Here is a 16330-nt window from a genome sequence, read left to right as displayed (position 1 = left end):
CTTTCCTTTAATAGTTTTATGAACAATGTAAATGAGATGACATACATGTACAGAGATGTAAAGTATGCAGCTGAGTAAGGAAATTCAAGATAATGTGCAATGTGGATATGTGTTAAGTGCATGTCAGTGTGTTTGTGGTAGTGTTACCCTCTTAGGCGAAAAGAGGCTGTCACTAGGTGAGGATCTGGAGAAGGAGTCTGCGCACTCTATGGGCATGCTCAGTCTGTAGAAGGTGATGTCAGTGTAACTGTTTTGTGAGCCAAATGACCTCTGGGTGACCCTTAGGCATGGACATGACTCCACTGTCCCATCTATCCTTGTCACCTGAAAAAGGAGAAAAAAGCAGAAACCATTAGTTCTGTCTGTACTGTCAGTTTAGCGTGTTCCAATCAGCTTGGATCACTTTTTTCAGTAGTTAATTGAACAGGTTTGGGGAAAAAAACATAGAAGACAAAACATGTTCTGAAAAGTGTCCTAAAATGTGGATTTCATTTCACTCCAAATCTCAGGCCAGTGCCTTTGAAAGCTCTACCAAAAATTACAGTGGTAAGGATTCTACTTACTACTACGATGATGTAGTTGCTTTTCTCACAGGGTTGGTTTATCCAGTAATTAACTTGACACATTTCCACAAATAGAGCTGCACAATAGTGTGACTGACACATGGTTTCGCCTTGTAGCAGGACGGAGGGGCAAGTTAGTGGAGGTGAGTACTGTCAAATAAGCTGAGACCGCCACGCTCTTGTTATCAGGTCTCATGGGAGAAGACTGAAAATGTTTTCCTTTTTGAAACAACAAATCAGTGAGCAATGGAACTGTAAGGTACTTTCCACCTGAATTACACAGCACTTACCAAACTATGAGCTGTAGAAATTCTTATGATGAACAGATGATTCTTGTAGTAAAATGTGATGTGATGAACTAATGTAAATTAGTAAAACAACTTATAGGTTTTTAGTGGCACCTTTAGATACCTCTATTCAATGCTTTACTCGTGCTACAGTAATGTAATGTTTTTCACTTTAAGTATCTTCATTTAGGGGCTTTTCTAAACAAATGTTAATATCTCCTACTGTGTGTGATTATTAGCGAATGAATCATCATATATATATAGTCCTGCCGCCCTCTTGCCACGCCATGAATATTTCTCTAGATCTGCCCCTGTGGTCCTGAGTGTATTGAGGGTGACACCCCTCACCTCTATGTGTTGGTGGTTGGGGGGTACAGGTACAAACTGAGGCAGCCTCTTGCTGAGCCACATGGTGACATCCCGGTTCATGTTGACAGCGAACGGTTCATAACCTTCCTGCAGGCCGCAGATGGTGAAGTACTTTAGAGTGCTGACGTCTTTACCAAAGTTCATTCTTCCAACCTGACACACACCCAGACTGCACACTGGAATAAAACCTGGAGTCAGAGAGAAGAAAAGAAAAAAAGTTGAAGCTTTATGTGTATTACCACTTAATTTACCTCTTAACTATTATTAGAGGAATCATTTAATCAACCATTTGTGCAACTCAATATTGACCTAGTGAATTAAGAAATTGAAGAGATCTCTTCTGAAAATGTTATTAAGCACTAAGAAATAATTACATGTACCACAGCTGATTGCAGGCAGGGCAAATGTCCTTTCATGTTTGAAAATGTGCAGACATATCTCCCCATGGAGGCCAGGCTTACAGGGACAAAGTTGAGAGGTTTGTAAGCTTTTGTGAAGATAACTACTAGCAAGCAGGTAGTGAGCTCCTTGTTCTATAATTACGACTCTTGTGTCAAAGGGTTTACAAGAGAACCCAGAAGATTTAAACTGTTCTTCAGTATGCCAGGGATCCTTTGATGATTTACTTTGTAATCCTCGTTATTATTCAAGGCTGAAAAGTAGTGTAGTGTTAAGACTTGGGTCTCCAGTTCAATAACACAGCACTGACCTTCAACAACTTCAAAGTCCTTGAAGGCCAGCTCAGATCCAGAGTCATCCAGAAGCACTTCTCCATTAAGTGTGAACATCATGGTGTGTTCGTTCAGATCCACCATGCAGCCCACCACGTCCCCCGTCTGCCAGGCACGCCCAAAGTGCTCATTACCCTGGTGCCAACGCTGGACCTAGGAAAGAAACACTTGCCCCATTTATGACCAATTTGGACATCATTTTAATAACAGTGCATTGTTCCACTGAAGTACCAAGAAACTGAACAACTGGGATGTGTAGAGCAAAGAACAATCCAGCCACCTTGAAGCCATCAAAGACAAAGGCCTGGTCGTCAGATCCCAGCTCCTGGTCTGGGAGGCATCCTGGCCTGGCCCAGCCTACCCTCATCTCTCCTGCTGTTATTACCTGGAGGAGAAGCAAGAACAGGTTAATATCCAGTTAAGGAACTGGCAGTGAAATCCAGTGTGATAACGTGGCAACAGCGGCACTCTGCAATCTGTTCAATATATGTAAATAAGTATATTCTGCTTGCTTGGTAGAGATAACAGTGAATAAAAAAATACATACAGAACAGCAACAACATTAGTAAAAGTCTTCTTAGAATTTTCTTCTATAGAAAAGGCATCACAATAAGCTTTAAATTTGTATCTACCAACAGCTGATGTATTTCAGAGCGATACCGTCTGTTACCATGCATCTTACCTCCAGCTCAAAGTACCACTTCCCTGCATTAACACAGTAGGTTTTCTCTGCTCTGAAGATGCGGAACCTCTCAGCTGACATGTTGCTGGGGTCAGATTGAGCTGCTGGATGAGAGGGAGGCGGGGGGGTAAGCAATCTAATGAGGAATCTCATGGATACATAATAATGGAAATAATAACATCTTACATGTTGCACTGTTCAAAAAAAAGGGTAGTAATTGTTCCCCCAAAAAATTATTATAAAAAATATTAAAACACCCCTAAAATGATAAGTCATTGAATGAAGTGATACAGTGGAGGGTAGGTATTGTACCATGGTCCTGGTCAGAAGCTTCCAGGTTGTATCCATATCCCAGCAGTGTCCTGACAGCCTCTCTCAAACTGTCTTTGTTGGACTTCTTGGTTCTCTCATCCAGCAGAGTGTAGGGGACCAGACGAGGGTTTCTACGATTTTTCACATCCTGAGAAGAGGTAGGGGACAGAAGAAGAAAAAGGTAATTAGGCTAACACTCTAGAATGCCGTGCTGGCCTGCTGCCAGTCCAGATCTGTCTCCTATTGAAAATGTATGGTGCATCATGACAAAAGAATCACACCACAGACTGCTGATCAGCTAACATTTTGTATCAAGAAAGAATGGACAAAAATACCAACTGCAAAACTGACCAAATTATTAGAAAGTGTTATTCAAGATAAAGCTGATGTAACACAATGATAAACATGACTCTGTGCCAACTTTTGTACAGTGTGTTGCAACGCATGACATTCTAACACTGTTTATATTTACAAAATACAATTTCGCTGGTCAGAGAAACTAGAAGTTTTCAATCAGAAGTAAAATACACTCAAATAAAATTCAAAATGTTTCATAAAAACGCTGCTATGAACAGCCAGTGTTTCGGTTTAACAAGTGTCCATGTAAACTGGCGACCGTCAGTCTATTGCGTCTGTGGTTGTCGTAGATACGACAGCTGTTGAAAACAGGAAGACAATACGTAGCCTTTACAAAAGTAAAGGTTCGTGTAAATGAACAAATCCTAGATTTTGATTTTTATTGCATTTTGGAAAATATCCTAACTTTTCTGAAAATGGGGTTTGTGTTTGGTTAATTTGCAGTTTAGAGTTGATTGTTTATTCCTTCCCTTAGGCTGGCTCTGTCTATATAAACCCTCTCTTTTGTACATTTGTTAGATTATTTATGTGAAGTTCAGTCCTCAGTTGCTTTTTGTTTAGTTGACCTCAACTACAGTTCGTTCGGGGTTTTTTACACCTGGTATCTGCTTGGTCCCTGACATGATGTATTAGCATGTTGTGTTTTTTTTTTTTTTTCAGGTTGAGGTGAGTGTCCTGCCATCCCATGACCCACACAGGATTATAACACTAGGGACTACAGCTGTAAAAAGTACATTTCCCTCTGAATTAAAGTGGAGTACATGTATAACAGTAAGCAGCATAACATGGAAGCAATCAAGTAATTTACAAGTACCATTTTCTTTGGTATCTTTCCACCACTGCAAGTATTTTTACATGATTAATGCTCTTTTATAATGACATTGAACTCTTTCACGTACATTATGAATTAACAGACACAAACATACTTAAGACAGCTAGGGATTGAAGGACAGCACCAAAGCAAACCACAGCTTTCATCCTGCTGTGTACACTTCACCAGTCCCCAGTCCAACACACAGGTCATCCAACCATCACACTACCCCTCAACAAGTGACATTCAAAGATACGTATACTGAAGGTAACACTAAATCACCACATCAACAAACACACACACTCACGCTGCCCAGTATTTAACAATGTGTGTCAGAGTCTTCTACCTGTTGGATGCCATAGGTCCAGCCCTGGCGGATGCGGTCTCTTGCCCAGACGTTGTGTGCATTCTCAGCCAGTTTGTCCACCATGGCTTCCTGGGTGGAGGTCAGTTTGATGTGACTCAGGTCCAGAGGAGCAGGTTTATAACCACTGGACAACTCATAGCTGCACAGACAAGGTTGAATCACTGAATTATTAGCTATCCAGCTGCTCAACAACCATGTTCTGATGTCTAAGACCCCGTAGTGATCTAAATGTTCCACTGTCTCCATCACAGCATCATTGCATCATGTACGTATCATCCTGTACAAGTCCTTGTTGAGTAGTGCCATCTTTTATTATACTGACGGTTAAGGTGACTTACGTTGATGACAGTTTCATGCTCTTGAATTTCTCTACTGCGTGTTCATCTGCTAGGCCAACATGGCAACCCAAGGCCAGGAGAGTCCTGCAACACACATGATCCAACACCTAATTTAGTGTTCAGGTGTTTTATACTGATCCATACATTTTACCATTACTGTAAATGTTAACTGCCTAGTCCATAGAAAGAAACTTGGAGTTTGCTAATGTTCAATATCAACTCATCATATGTCAGCAAGGCTTAATGGGGTCAAAGATAAATATTTGATCTAAACGTCATATCTCATGCTGCTCACTACACTGATGCATTACTTGAGAGTCTCCAGAGACATCTGCAAGTTGTAGCTTCGCTCTTGTTCAGGAAGCTTGGAGAACTCCACCAGACAGGGGTGCTGCCGCTTGTTATCATCTCGCACCTGAAACACACATAAAAAAGCAAAGGTCAGGACAGTGGGGAGGCCTGATGCTGGGCAAGCTTTGATCTCAGTATACAGAGAACCAAGGGAGGGAGTAGGGAAGAGACCACCAACATCCAGTGAGTACTAAATTGTTCCTAGCAATATTCTCAGACATTATAGCACTGCACTGACAGATGTGCTAAATGACACCTGATACAGGTAAAACATTAGTTTTGGTGCTGCTTGATGAAGCCTTTGATACTGTTAACCATAAAATACTTCTTAACAGAGCGGGTGGGATTATCTGGCACAGTCTTCAGTTGTTCACATTATATCGCAAAGGCAGATGCTGTTGTTGCCACTGGGAACCATAAATCTGAGCGGATCCCCATGACATGTGGAGTCCTTCAGGGTTCGATTCTTGGGACGCTATTATTCAACACATACATGCTGCCTCTAGGTCAAATCATACATGAAAATGACATAGCTTATCACAGCCACACAGACGACTTTAACAATGTGACAGTGGTCCCTTAGACTCACTACTATCAATACTTAGAAAAAGCAGGTAAATAGCTTGATGGAATTTCCTTCAGTTAAGACAGAAATCATTGAATCTGGAAACAAGCAAGACAGACTAAAAGACTTAAGAACAGGAGTAATTTTCTCAGCTTCATTCCTGAGAACTGAGCAAATTACTCCTGTTCTTAATACTTTACACGGGCTTCCTGTTACTTATAGAATAGATTTTAAAGTGCTGATGCTTGTTTATTAATCACTCAATTATCTCGGGCCAAAATACTTCCTTGATCTTCTTGAAGAATACAAACTCAGAGAGCAGTCAACTGGTAGAATTTCGAGCCAGAACCATACAGGGTGAAGTTGCTTTTAGCTACTGTGCTATACACTGATGGAAGCAACTTCCTAATGATCTCAAATTTGGCCAAACCCTAGCCACTTTCACATCTAAATGCAATTATACTTTGATTGACGGGTCTCTCTACTGCACTTTCATTTCCTTTGTTGCATTTAGGGCAACTTGCAACTTATTACTGCACTGTAACTGTATTTCTGGTCTATTCTATTTTAATTTTATTTTATGTATTTTATCTAATTTCATCTATTTTTTAATCTATGGTTAGGGTTATGATTGTGTTTTTAAATGTCATCCTAATACTACTTTCTGCACTTCTCTGTGTATATTGTGCAGGCTGCTCCGCCCCACCCCTCCATCCCTCTCTCCCTCTTTATGGCTATCTCTCTCTCTCTCTCTTGCCCTTTCTCTCTCTCTCTCACCCCTCACTCTCATCTGCCTCACCGGTCGAGGCAGATGGCCGCCCACCCTGAGCCATGGTTCTGCTCGAGGTTTCTGCCTCTTAAAAGGAAGTTTTTCCTTGCCTCTGTCGCCTAGTGCTGCTCTTGGCGGGAACTGTAAATAATTTCACAGAGTACGGTCTAGACCTGCTCTTTTACGAAAAGCGCTCTGAGATGACTGTTGTTGTGATTTGGCGCTATATAAATAACATTGAATTGAATTTCAATTGCCTGTGTTAGAAATGTGCTGTATGCCCTATTTGCTCACATCAGAAGAAGAATCAGAATCAGAAGGAGCTTTATGCCAAGTAGTGTTTAACACATATGAGGAATTTGCTTTGGTGATAAGGTGCTACACGTAGACAAACATACAGTTGACATGAATAAATGTAGAAATATATAAATATACAAGTTATATAAGAATAATAAAAGAATAGAGAAAAATAATAAAACTATTTGCAGAGAAGGAACAATGTTACATGTGCATTACTCCAGTTTGTGTTGTGCAGAGTACTGCAACGGAAGAGAATATTGTGAACATAAATATATAAATTGACAAAATATAAAAATATAGAACAACAACAATTAACAATTAACAACAACTGTGTGCAATATGCCAGGTTTGTGCATGAATTCAAATGAAGAAAAATTTAAATGTGCAGAGACATTTGCGTTTTTGAAAGGGGGGAGTGTCAGTAGGGGACCCGGGCCTTGTTAATGAGGCTGCAGACAGGAAGAAGCTGTTGTGCTGTGGCGAGAGGTTTTGGTCCTGATGGACCGCAGCCTCCTGCCAGAGGGGAGAGTCTGAAACAGTTTGTGTCCGGGGTGGGAGGGGTCAGCTGCAATCTTTCCTGCTCGCCTCAGAGTCCTTGAGGAGTACAGGTCCAGAAGAGAAGGAAGATTGCAGCCAATCAGCTTCTCTGCAGAGCGAACATACTGCAGCCTGCCCTTGTCCCTGGCAGTGGCAGCAGCGTACCAGATGGTGATGGAGGAGGTGAGGATGGACAGCTGCCGCAGGAAGTACATCCTCTGCTGGGCCTTTCTGGTGATGGAGGTGATATTCAGCTCCCACACACAGGATGATGGAGGAGGGTGGGGCTGGGCTCTTTCTGAAGTCCACGACCACCTCCACGGTCTTCAGAGCGTTGAGCTCCAGACTGTTCTGGCTGCACCAGGTCACCAGATGGTCCATCTCCCACCTGTAGGCGGATTCATCCCCACCTGAGATGAGCCAATGAGGGTGGTGTCATCCGCAAACTTCAGGAGCTTGACAGACTGGTGACTGGAGATGCAGCTGTTGGTGTACAGGGAGAAGAGCAGAGGGGAAAGAACGCAGCCTTGAGGGGAACCGGTGCTGATGGTCCTGGAATCAGAGACATGTTTTCCCAGCTTCACGTGCTGCTTCCTGTCTGTCAGGAAGTCAGTGATCCACCTGCAGGTGGAATCAGGCACGTTCAGCTGAGAGAGCTGGAGAGAGGATGTACTGCATCATCTACAGACCTGTTGGCTCTGTAGGCAAACTGCAGGGGGTCCAGGAGTGGGTCAGTGATGGATTTAAGGTAGGACAACAAAAGACGAGTCTGTAGTCATTTAGTCCTGTGCTCCTTGTTTTTTTGGGGACAGGGATGATGGTGGAGGCTTTGAAGCAGGCTGGCACATGGCATGACTCCAGTGAGATCATGCTGAATGTAAAGTGTTTTGCTCAATATTCATTTAGAATAGTTTTAATATCAGGAGGGACGTAGCTGCTGTGATATTACTGTGGGTGTGTAAAGTTTTTACTTCTCTCGCTTGCACACATGAGAAGAATCTCACTAATAACACAAAATCAATCAGTGTTTCATTATTGAAGTTATTTTCTTTTTTATAGCATAGGAGATACTAACAGAACAAGTGTAAAACTAGAGCCCGACCAATTTATCGTTTTGCAAATATTATCAGCCGATTTAAACGACCTGCAGATATCACTGCATCGGCGTTTATAACAGCCGATATTTAACAACTGTTAACAACACTGCAGCACTACAGATCAAAACATCAGTTGACCGCAGTCTTCCGGAGCTCCCTAGTTCCTTATATCGCTCACACTCACTGTTCACGGTGAGGTCAATTACACTTAAATAACAACAAACACAGCCCTTATCACTTCCCCTCTCCTGAAAACATTCATGCCAGACTTGCTAACCCTCCTGTTCACTGCACTGTCCCGGCCACAGCAGGATTTTTCATGTTACAGTAGGAGGGTGCTGGAGGCTAACGTTACGCTGACAGATGTGATTGTAAATTTATTCTGAAACAGTGCGGCACTTCAAGTGAACGGTCCTCTCATTTCTCCGTAGTTCATTATTTCTAAATATTATTTAACATAACTTACAGCAGCTAACGCTGCCCGTTGCTAAATAAACCAAAAAGCCAATGCCCTGCTTATCAGTGGAGGAGCGCTAACGTTAATGAGCGATTAAACTATATTGTTTGATGTATTCTAAATATATCTGCGAGCTGCCTGTCTTTAGTTACAGTTGGCGTGTCAGAAATGATTAAACCAGTGCGGACTTAAACGTGAGCTGTAACGTTACAAGAATCTAACATAAGTTGACCAGATATCTGAAAACGAAAACCGGGGACATTTTGGTTTGGTGTTCAGTATGTCATAAAAAAAAAAATGTTGTTAAATATGACGTAAAAGGGGGGACAATTGCGGTTTTATACTCAAATTTAACCCTCATGAATAATGAATATACGGCTTCCTGCCTAACGAAGTTCTCTAACGTTACCTCTTCTTTTGAATGTGAAACGTTAGTGCTAAATCTTAAAGTTGCAGCTCTTCCATGTAGACAGTCATATAGTGTTAGATTAATTAAACAGCAGCGTTTCCTCTAGAAAGTTGTCATTGTGGCAGATTATATGTAAAGCAATAACTATTGCAAAGTTTCTTTTTATACTGCATTATGTCATGGTATCTTGGTAAGGTCTCAACATAACAAAATTTTAGGGATAATCGATATATCCCTAAAATATATCGATATAACTGCTATCGGATTTTAAAAATCTCAAATATCGAAAATGGTATCACACATAAAAATCCCATATCGATCAGGCTCTATGTAAAACGGCTCTTAATCATTAGAACCGGACCGCCATTTAATATCTTTGCTGCAGCCTTTAAAAATGATCTGTAGGCATTCAGTTCAGACTTGTGATTGTTGTCATGCCTTCCATATAAAAATGACTCAGGTGCTTATTCAAAAATGAGACTCGCCTGTTAAATTGCCATTAGATGTATGTAAAGAAGAGCACGTGTGGGGCTTATAATCAGTGTTTCATGTTTAGTATTGAGCTGTCTGATACTCACTGCACCGTAGGTCCAGCCCAGTTCTATCTTGTTCATCACCCACAGTTCATGGATGTTTTCTGCAAGCTTCTCCCTGATCCTCTCCAAGTGAGGTGGCAGCACAATCTACACACACACACACACACACACACACACACACACACACACACACACACACACACACAAACACAAACACACACAAGCAATTTATTTAAATCACATAGGACATAACTCTTCTGTTGCCTACAGTCTGCCTCTACCTGTTTTGATCGACAGAAAAAGACAATGAACATTAGCAAGAAATAAAACATTCACTGGGAAAAGTGTCATTAAAACAGAAAGGACATCGTGACACTGAAAATTAAACTACTGTTGTAGTTCTGTTGTTGTAGCAATTATAATAAAGTAATGAAATAATTAAACATGTATTGGTTTATTTCACAGCCTAATGGTTGTATATTGTGTCTATATTTATTTCTATAATTTAGCTCATAATGTCTTAATATAGAACACTCTGGGTCTCTATAAATGCCCACTCAGCTAAGCTGGTAGTAACCCTGACAGTGGTCTGTACCTGGCTGGTGTCCACAGGTGTAGGGGTGAACGCTGCCTGGCTCATGGTGACGGTGGGTCCCAGTAGGTCTTTGGCTGCTGTCTGGTCCTGACTGTGCTCCAGTTTCAGCTTCTCCCTGGGCAACACCGCCTCATAGCAAGGAGCATAACCCGGAGGAGGGAGGAACTTAAACTCCCCATGACGACCCCCCAGGAGGAAACGAACCCTGCAGTATGACAGAGGACATGAGAAGAAATCAAGGAGGAGTTAACAGGGTATGCTTTCAACATGGAACATGTGTTTATTTACTTCACCAAATGTCAAAGGAAGAAGGCCGTACAAGCAAGTCCTGATTATTATGCATAGTGTAACTTGTAATACAAAATGCCTTTGTGAGGTCTTGGCTCTCACAGTGTAAAAGCTGACAGTGTTGTTCTGCAGAAAAATCTGACGGTCACTTACAGACACGTTTATGGCTATGTATTTGATGGTCAGACAATATATACTCAATAGTCCTCTGACATAAGGGGAAAAGACAATAACTGCGTCTGCTGTTTTCAGTGAAGCACTGACTTGACTCCGGCAGAGAAACTGGCCACGGGGAAGAACAGGCCATCAGAGTTGAAGTTCTCAAACATGCCCTGGACCGGCTGGCCATTGATCCTGAAGGAGATACTGGGAACACTGAGGTCCAGGCAGCAGCTCACCACGTCCTCTGCTCTCAGAAGATGCTGATTGGGTGAGCTGACAGTCCGGGCAATGCAGCCTGTAGACAGAAATTTAGTTTGCTTTGAGTTTAACTTTTAGTCTGGAACTTGTGAACATGTGGATTTTCTAATAATCAGAAATGAACACCATCAAAGCACATGCAGGGAATGGTTTTCACGATATATTGTCTTGTTATTTGAAAATACATCTACCTTGTCCTAAGTTATTGCTATGCAGAAAGATGTAAAAATATTATAAAGCTGGTTATTGTATAGATTACCAGCCGTATCTACAGTAGTTCTACTACCAAAACTATCTTGCTCTACACACACACATGCATACACTTTACCTGACCAGAGATGGAGGCCATCAAAGCCGTATGAGTAGAGGTCATCACCCACCCCGTTGCCTCCCCACCCCTCTCCCCCGCTGGGGTATGGCGCGTAGCCACTGGTGTTGGCCCAGCCCACCCTGAGGTGAGTGGCCTCTGCTGTGACGAATGGCAGCGCCTGATCCACAATCAGCTCATAGTACCACTTCCTGTACTGAGCGGAGCCGTCGCTGACTCCTAGGAAGATGTTGGGACGCATGCTGTTGGAAAGACGAAGCGGGGGAGAGACTGTCAATGCTCAGTCTGAAATAAAGTCTGTTATCAACTTCTGGTAGGTTAAAATGACAACGTCTGTGCATTCTGGAAGATACAAAAGTATTTTTCCATGCTGTGAACACCACAGAATCACATTAAATGTGTGTGTGTGTGTGTGTGTGTGTGTGTGTGTGTGTGTGTGTGTGTGTGTGTGTGTGTGTATACCTGCTTACGTGGTTGATCAGACGGGTCTGCAGTAACAGATCTCTTCCTGGCAGCAGGTTGTCACAGATCAGGTGCTGGTTGGAGCGCACTGCAACGCCGTGACACACACACAGCGAACACAACACATCTAGAACCTAGAACGTTACACACACAACAGAAAATACGTCAGCGTTAAATCATTGTTACAGTATGGGGGGAGCAATGGGACAGTGGATAAGACACATGCCTCTGGTGTGAATCCCACTGTGAGACATCCACCAATGTGTCCCTGAGAAAGACACTTCACCCCTAGTTGCTCCAGAGGCGTGCGACCTCTGACATTTATAGCAATTGTAAGTCGCTTTGGGAAAAAGCGTCAGCTAAATGAGTAAATGTAAAAGACTTGCATATAAACACCTATTGGCCTGCAGGCTGAACTGCAGGATTCATGATTGATTTGGAGACTTTGTTTGCTCAGTGAGTGCCCTCTAGGAATTTATGACAATGTATTCCATGTCAAAGGAATTTAAAACAAAGAGAAGTGTGCCTCTGCTTGTTCTTCCTCAGCTGTCCTCAAATGTCAGGTTCTGCCCACAGATTCCAAGATGCCTTTTCATCCCACACACAAATATTCATTCATTCATTATTTACACAAAACTTTGATGCCTATTTAAATTGTATAATGGTAGCTTGTACATGTGTGTGAAAGATATACTGTACATCTGTCTATGTATGTCTATAAGAATAAAATAAGTGCCTGTACCTTGTGGTTGCGTCCATGCTTGTCCAGCAGAGATATAATGGATTTGATGTGTCCCTCTTTGATTATATTCAGTGCCTCAGGACTCTCCACCAGCACACAGTGAAGCACCTCTAGTATACCTACAAATACAAAATATGTATAGTAAGAATGATTACATATGTACAGTCATTCAAAACCAGAGGCCGTATTCACAAATCATCCTAAGGCTTAAAGTAGCTAACTCGTGGAGTTAGGAAAGAGTAATTCACAAAGCATTTCAGTGCTAAAAGTATAGCTCTTCAGTATGAGAGATGTTAGAGGACGTCCAGAGGACTCCTGAGTCCCTGAGACCTGGCCACAATCAATCAGCTGTGCGCTTCATAGTGTTAGAATGTTGGAAAAATTTAATTATAATAGACTTTTAAAAGAAAGCATTTAGAGGCAAGAGAGTTGATCGAAACATGACAGCAGCAGCAAGGTCTACCAACTCCGCACCACTGTGACTCTGGAAAATTACAGTTTGCAGCACTGAGGAACTTGGAATATGCTGTCAGAATTATGCATTAAAATAAAACTGATCATCCTACCCCACCTCCTGTTTTATTTCATATTCACTGACACAGACCAGTCACCTGCCAACCGGTCAACTCCAAGCGCTGTGGACATGTTCACTCACGATGTCAACCATAACAACAGGGTCAACTTAAGCATTCTCTTCTTCTACACCACCTTTACTGTCTGTACCTCTGTGTGTATATTGTGTAGGCTGCCTCCCTCTCCTCTCTCTCTCCTTACATCCCTCTCTTTTTCTCTCTGTTCCTCTCCTGCTCTCTCTCTCTCTCTCTCTCTCTCTCCTTCACCCCAACCGGTCGAGGCAGATGGCCGCCCACCCTGAGCCATGGTTCTGCTCGAGGTTTCTGCCTCTTAAAGGAAGTTTTTCCTTGCCTCTGTCTCCTAGTGCTGCTCTTGGTGGGAACTGTTGGGCTTCTGTAAATAACATCACAGAGTACGGTCTAGACCTGCTCTTTTATGAAAAGCGCTGTGAGATAACTGTTGTTGTGATTTGGCGCTATATAAATAAAATTGAATTGAATTGAATTGAAATTCTTTAGTGAAAGTTGATCTCGGCAGCTTTGCTTCTAAGGTGAAACTTTTATCTGGGAACTTTAGTGCCTTTCAGGAGGATTCCTAGTGGTAAGATGACCACGTGGACAACAATGTCAGCCCAGAAACATGTTATTAAAATGCCAAGGATATTATGTACACACATACTGTACATATAATGTTAAATGTTGACTTTTTCTTTGTGAAATATTTCCAACACAATACATATATAAAGAAATAAACACAGTAACACAGTAATGTCTGGAGTCCGAAAACCACATTTATTTGTTTTGTGGAGTAATTTATTAAACCATGTTATATTATTAACAGTAGATGCCAGTCTAGATGTGGAACTGTTGTAGGTTGTAGCTTCACTAGCTACAGTTTCAAAGTAGCTTCCCCCATACTGGTAAATGTCAAATTTTAGTTTGGGTCAGCAAGTTTACTTACAAGCAAAACTAATTAATTCATTAAGAAGGATAGTTCATTTGTTTCTGCAGTTTTTAAATTGTCAGATAATTACCATCAAATGCCCAGCTTTCTTTCACCTGCTGCTGTGCCAACAGAGATGATAAAATGAAAAGCCTCTGATTTCAACATTATCACTTTCTGATGATCCAGTGGTAATCAGTGATCATTTGCATATTGTGGACATCTTGTTAAAGACAAGCTGACCTACCAGAGGAGGCCTCCAGTCGCTCCAGTCTGCTAATGAGCCAGTCTAACGACCCGGAAAACTGAGCACAGTTCTTTCTGTTTCCTCTGATCAGGGCAGCTGGGAGGAGACAGGGCAGGACAGTGGACAGGGAAGGAGGGGTGAGACATGACGTAAGAGGTTATGATGGCAACCCACAAACCTCTAGCAACAGCTTTTTTCACTATTTCCACATCTGTGTTGATCTTGAGGAGTCTCAGACTGCTGCACTTAGTCTTTTAACCTATATTTTCATCACTTGGTATTTCTGTTACTCCCTTTGTAAAATCAGTTTTAAGATAATACAGTTTGTTGTAATCATATCATTTCTGTGTGCGTGTCCGTGTGTATACCTAGTAGTTGGTAGAGGGAGTTGAGTATGGAGCTCCAGGCCTCTCCTGCCTCCCTTCCTATTGCCTCAGCAAAATGAGCTGCACTGCTGTAGACGTGAAGACGATCGATACACTCCAGCACCAGGCTGATCATCCCCTACAGACACAGAGGTTGTTGGTTTTTAATGCTTTAAAAACATGACTTTCTCTTGAATGTCCATGGGGGACTGAATATGTTGGCATAAAACTTAGTGAATGACAAATGAGTAACATTTAGTTATTTATTTATTTGTTACATTATAAATCAGATTCTGAAAGGGAAATCTAACGTCATACTCATGGGTATTTAGATAGCATGAGCCAAATGCGTATGCGCACACATACACACACACACACACACACACAGTCACAGGCAGACGTTTCCAACCTCTTCCTGAAAGAGGTTCTGCCGGTTCTTCAGAGCTCTCAGTCGGTTCTGCTTGTCTTCATGCTCCAGGTGATCGCCGGGTGGTTGAAAGTAGCCAATCAGATCCTGCAGACTCAGACTGACCGAATCGATTGGCAGATCTAGAGTGGAACTCTTCCCCTTTTCCCTTAGTGTGTCCAGACCCCTGGAGCATATGGAGTAGAAGAAATCAATCACTGTCTTCATAATGTGATCCGTTCCCATGTTCCTCTTCTGATCGCTGCTGCTGTAGTGCAGCTGATCCAACCTGCAAGTACTGATTGTACCGACTGACAACTAAAATGTATGTGAATTAGAATTTGCTCTTTAGTTGCAAGCTAATTTACATGCAAAGGTTTTGTTAGTCAATGTGCACTTTACGCTGTCGGAATAACACAGCATTTGATTTCGGTTTGAGTTTTGAGTTTCTGTTGAGCATGCCAATGCCTTCAGGCTGCTGGCTCTCACTTTGTTTACTTTGTTGCTTGTGAGTGGTTTGTCAGTTTGAGCTGATTGTTTATGCACTCCTCCCTGCTGCTCTCCACTGGTTTGATATATGGATGTGATGATTCTGCAGTCCAAACTAATGTGTGGGGCCTAATGTTTAAGACACAGCTGCGTCAATTCAAACGTCTTGTAAATAGGCCAAAAGACAGGAATGGACAGATTCACGCATCCACCGCTCTACTGGCAGCGTCAAGTGTCTAGAGAGTTTAAGACATCTTAACTCACAGAAATGTGGGCTCAGCCCTGTTACTGAATAATTTGTTTTTCATATTTTACCACCAAAGAAATGAAAAGAGTGACTACATGCGACTGAGTCCTCTGACATGAACATGTCACTAGAGAAATCTTTTGCAAAACATCTCCGGACTACTGGAGTAAATGTGTCAATCATTTTATTCTTTTCTTTTCAAAACAGGCTGCAGTGCAATATTAGTGACACTCAGCAAAACCAGTTCCTCATATATTAGAAAAGAGGGTTTAAAACTAAATCACAAAGATATTGCCTCATAAAAAACTAACAATAGAGTAGGGCCTTAAGCAAAGCCAAACTTAATCAAAGGTCATAGATCGAAACAGAGAGGTCTAATGACTTTCCT

General features: G+C 41.9%; 1 protein-coding gene across 1 annotated transcript in view; it reads right to left on the bottom strand.

The window, feature by feature from the left end:
* Positions 1 to 16330, bottom strand: part of ryr2a (ryanodine receptor 2a (cardiac)) — a 208275-nt gene that overhangs the window by 99512 nt on the left and 92433 nt on the right. The window contains exons 13-30 of the mRNA XM_038735834.1: positions 15210 to 15393; positions 14804 to 14939; positions 14436 to 14531; positions 12674 to 12792; positions 11932 to 12065; positions 11470 to 11711; positions 10986 to 11178; positions 10434 to 10638; positions 9881 to 9985; positions 5129 to 5232; positions 4818 to 4901; positions 4459 to 4618; positions 2945 to 3092; positions 2633 to 2736; positions 2231 to 2335; positions 1929 to 2103; positions 1199 to 1407; positions 148 to 324 (exon numbers count right to left, since the gene is read on the bottom strand). Of these exons, the coding sequence (XP_038591762.1) occupies positions 148 to 324; positions 1199 to 1407; positions 1929 to 2103; positions 2231 to 2335; positions 2633 to 2736; positions 2945 to 3092; positions 4459 to 4618; positions 4818 to 4901; positions 5129 to 5232; positions 9881 to 9985; positions 10434 to 10638; positions 10986 to 11178; positions 11470 to 11711; positions 11932 to 12065; positions 12674 to 12792; positions 14436 to 14531; positions 14804 to 14939; positions 15210 to 15393 (2680 nt within the window). The remainder of the gene's footprint in view (positions 1 to 147; positions 325 to 1198; positions 1408 to 1928; positions 2104 to 2230; positions 2336 to 2632; positions 2737 to 2944; positions 3093 to 4458; positions 4619 to 4817; positions 4902 to 5128; positions 5233 to 9880; positions 9986 to 10433; positions 10639 to 10985; positions 11179 to 11469; positions 11712 to 11931; positions 12066 to 12673; positions 12793 to 14435; positions 14532 to 14803; positions 14940 to 15209; positions 15394 to 16330) is intronic.

This window comes from Micropterus salmoides, unplaced genomic scaffold, assembly GCF_014851395.1.
Source record: "Micropterus salmoides isolate LMB-PRFRI ecotype aquatic unplaced genomic scaffold, ASM1485139v1 Ms_hic_scaffold_21, whole genome shotgun sequence".
Taxonomy (NCBI): domain Eukaryota; kingdom Metazoa; phylum Chordata; class Actinopteri; order Centrarchiformes; family Centrarchidae; genus Micropterus; species Micropterus salmoides.
This window is presented reverse-complemented; position numbering and strand designations above follow the sequence as displayed.